Source organism: Molossus molossus, unplaced genomic scaffold, assembly GCF_014108415.1.
Source record: "Molossus molossus isolate mMolMol1 unplaced genomic scaffold, mMolMol1.p scaffold_m16_p_20, whole genome shotgun sequence".
NCBI lineage: Eukaryota > Metazoa > Chordata > Mammalia > Chiroptera > Molossidae > Molossus > Molossus molossus.
The window spans coordinates 862811-866347 of NW_023425356.1; the positions used below are offsets into that span (position 1 = coordinate 862811).

Below are 3537 nucleotides of genomic sequence, written 5' to 3' on the forward strand. Positions count from 1 at the left end.
CAATTGTCAATAAAAATCAGGGCATGAATAATTAATTTTGTCCATTCAATGAAAGCCAACCATTTGGAAGACCATTGAGAAAAGATGTCTCCTGCTAAAAATCAACGTTAAATTTACAAGGAAAAGAGGAAATTTCATTCTTCTCTTCGAATTTGCTGAAAATTGAGGGTTTTATTGGATAGTTTTGACATGCTGGGTCGTTTTTCATTAAAAGGCGAGAAAGCATGTAAAACTCGGGTCTCCAAGGATCATCAGGCATTGGAACTAGACAGTTCTATGCAGACAATTTGTGTGGGCTTCAATTTTGGGGGGAACAAACAAACACAAAGGCTCCTTCCCTGGGGGGCGGGGCAAGGCCTAGGCGACGCACCAATCAGAGCACGCCCTGCCCTATATAAGGCGTGAGCCCCACTCCCCACCCAGCATTTGACGCCTCTCACTCTTTCTCAGTTGTTTTTGACCTAGGCTGTGATGTCCGAGATGGCGCCTGCGGACCCGGCTGAGCCTGGCCTAGGTTATGTGGAGAAGCCATCAATCAAGAAGCGAGGGAAGAAGCAGGTGGGTATGACGGGTGTGAGTCGCAAGACTCCAAGTCCATCAGTGTCCAAGGTGATCACCGAGGCTTTGTCGGTCTCGCAGGAGAGAGCAGGTATGTCGTTGGCCGCCCTGAAGAAGGCGCTGGCGGCCGCGGGCTACGACGTGGACAAGAACAACAGCCGCATCAAGCTGGTGCTCAAGAGCCTGGTGAGCAAGGGCACCTTGGTGCAGACCAAGGGCACCGGCGCTTCCGGCTCCTTCAAGCTTAGCAAGAAGGCCGCCCCTGATCTTGTCAAGGTCAAGAAATCCTCTTCCTCCAAGACCAAGAAGCTGGTTTTGTCCCGGGAGTCCAAGTCCCCGAAGAGCACTAATACCAACAAGAAAGCCCAGAAGTCGAGGGCCACAGCAGCCCCGAAGGCTGCCCGAGGTGTCAAGAAGGCTACAGCAGCCAAGGCCAAGCCCCAGCGGAAGAGCCCCGCCAAGGCCAGGGCCGATAGGCCCGCAGCCGGGAGGGCCAAGTTGGTACAGCAGAAGACCAATCCCAGGAAGGCGGCACCTAAGAAGTAAAATACCAGTGGTCAAAAACAAAATAAACACCCCAAAGGCTCTTTTAAGAGCCACCCAAGTAATGTTAAAATGGCGTAGCACTGGAACCTTCTGGAAGTTCATGACACTACAGTTCAACCTCTTTGCCTGTTAACAAGCAGAATTTTGATGAGGGTGAAATAAAAGGTTTTGTAATTCTGGTGTCCACGGACTTTGTAGGGATCATAAATAGAAATTAAGGTGTCCGAATTTGGACTATTGGGACATTTTAAACCTCTTTATTTTAATTTTTTTTTTTTTTTGGTACATGCCCCTAGGACTCTGGTCCGCAGGCCAATGCTCCAACCGCTGAGCCAAACTGGCCTCTTTATTTTAATCTTCAACTGATTTTGTTTACACTGTCACTAGGCAGTAAAAATCAAATATTTACAGATTACAGTTGTCGCAAGAATATAAAAAAGCTATTTATCCTCATTATTACCAAAGTAGTATTGTTATTATGGTATTTCTGTTAAGCACATATATTGTCACACTTAAAAAACTTGGTTTGATAATATGATTGCTCTAACACGATTTTAATGATATGTATTTTATGTATGAAGAGTGTGTAGATGGTGCTCCACAGGCAAAAAAAAAGCTAAGCCTAGTCTTTTTTTAAAAAAATTTTTCTTTATTGATTTGAGAGTGAGAGGAAGGGAGAGGGAGAGAGAGATAGAAACGTTGATCGGCTGCCTCCTGCATGCCCCCCAGTGGGGATCAGGCCCACAATCTGGGCATGTGTCCTGACCAGGAATCCAACCTGCGAGCTCTTGGTACATGGAGCGATGCCCAACCACTGGGCCACACTGGCCTGGCAAGCCTAGTCTTTATGGGGATATTAGAGGCTGCACAGTAGTTAGGATCTGAATCAAACGTTTGTCAAACAAAAACTGCTTGTGTTAGAAAACACTCAGGGTCCGAGTTAATGCATGTTTCTCGTTTTAAAATTAGGTTTGTTTTTTTTTTCTTCTTCAGTTTTTCATTAATTTGTGATTTAGCATTCTAAAGATCATAATATTAACACTGTTAATCCTACTTGATTGTAAAATGATGTGCATTCTTTCAATTCCAGCATCTTATACAAGTACTCACTAAGACCTAGCCTTTCATAACTTACGTGTATAATTGGGCCTATGGGAAAAAAAATTTAATTGCATCCTATGTGGAAAACAACGGAACATAATAGCTTCAATTTGTCTGGGATCAACCCGAATCCGTGCCTTGCTTGGACATGATGTCCAGTTTCCCTTGAGGCTGGAGCTTTTCTGCACTAGAAATAGCCTTCCCTTGCCCTACAAGCAGTGGACTGACCTTGGACCTTCCTCAGATCACTAAGGAAATGAATGCACAACTGGCCGCAGCCCGCCCAGCAGTTACCGGTCTCCCAGCATTGCTCGTATCGTCTAGAACCGCTTCAGGAGCCTATGCGCCTGTGCTACTCAAGCCTTTTCGCTCTTGGCACTCATAAAGTTGACCAACCAAGGTTTTTCCTCCAGTCCAGGGAACAGCGATTAACCCCTTCCCTTAGCTATGGAAAAACGGCTCTGTAATCCCACCCTCCGAAATTTAACATGGTTTTCCGCATCGCACCGCGAATTGTCCCCTGGGGAGCTTGTCCCCAATAAGCTTCATTTATGTAGCCCTGTGGGTGTCAGGCGATAAGAGTTAACATTTCTGCAAAGCCAAACAAGAGCCCATCATGAGATTTTCTGGGCATCTCGGAAAAGGGCTTTTGGTTTTGTCATAGAAAGCAAGTTTGCGGGTTCAATCTGAGGACGTACTTTAAAAGACTTTTTATAGCCATATTGTAGTGTTTGAATGGTCCATAAAAAAAACTAACACAAATTTACAGTTTATAGCCTGCACAGTTAAAAAGGGACATGAGCTGGAGGTGGGGAGGCGCGGGAGAGCCGATACCAAGGGAGGGAGCTCCTCCTTCACAAATGCAAAGGGTCACAGGAAGTTAGCGACTCCAGCTAAATTAGTGACCGCCCCTCTCCCATCCCCAGTCAATGGTAATTTACAAACCGATCGGCCTCGGCTTAGGGAGGGGCCTAGCCGGATAATGTAAACCAGGCAGATTTAATTACAGTTAAACCTAAACCCACCGGGTTCAGGGTTGAGGACCCTCAGCCCGATGCCCTGAAAGAGGAGAGAGTCCGAAGTGATCTTGCCTGTCTTCACCTGGGGCAAATAGGAATAAATACCCAGTGTTGCTACCAAGGTCCGTTTCTAACCGATGTGGGAGACGGGTTGCATCCTCGCAGACCGAATTTCGTTGAAATGTTTATTGCACCCCCAGACTAGGAACTGGTCGGCAGAGCTTCCGGATTTTCGGGTCACTGGAAACTGCCCCTCGCCAACCAAAGCCTGTGGTTGATCCCTTTACAGGGGAAAGGGGGCGGGAGTGCCTCT

At 46.6% G+C, this 3537-nt stretch overlaps 1 protein-coding gene across 1 annotated transcript; it reads left to right on the forward strand.

Moving 5' to 3' along the window:
• The first annotated feature begins 440 nt into the window (after positions 1–440).
• H1-6 (H1.6 linker histone, cluster member) lies at positions 441–1104 on the forward strand. Its single transcript, XM_036272359.1, has one exon. It carries the CDS (start codon positions 472–474, stop codon positions 1102–1104), a length of 633 nt encoding a protein of 210 aa, XP_036128252.1. The 5' UTR covers positions 441–471.
• The last annotated feature ends 2433 nt before the right edge of the window (positions 1105–3537 follow it).

Coding starts and splice junctions, on each gene's coding strand:
- H1-6 (XM_036272359.1), top strand. CDS start 472: ATGTCCGAGATGGCGCCTGCGGACCCGGCTGAGCCTGGCCTAGGTTAT.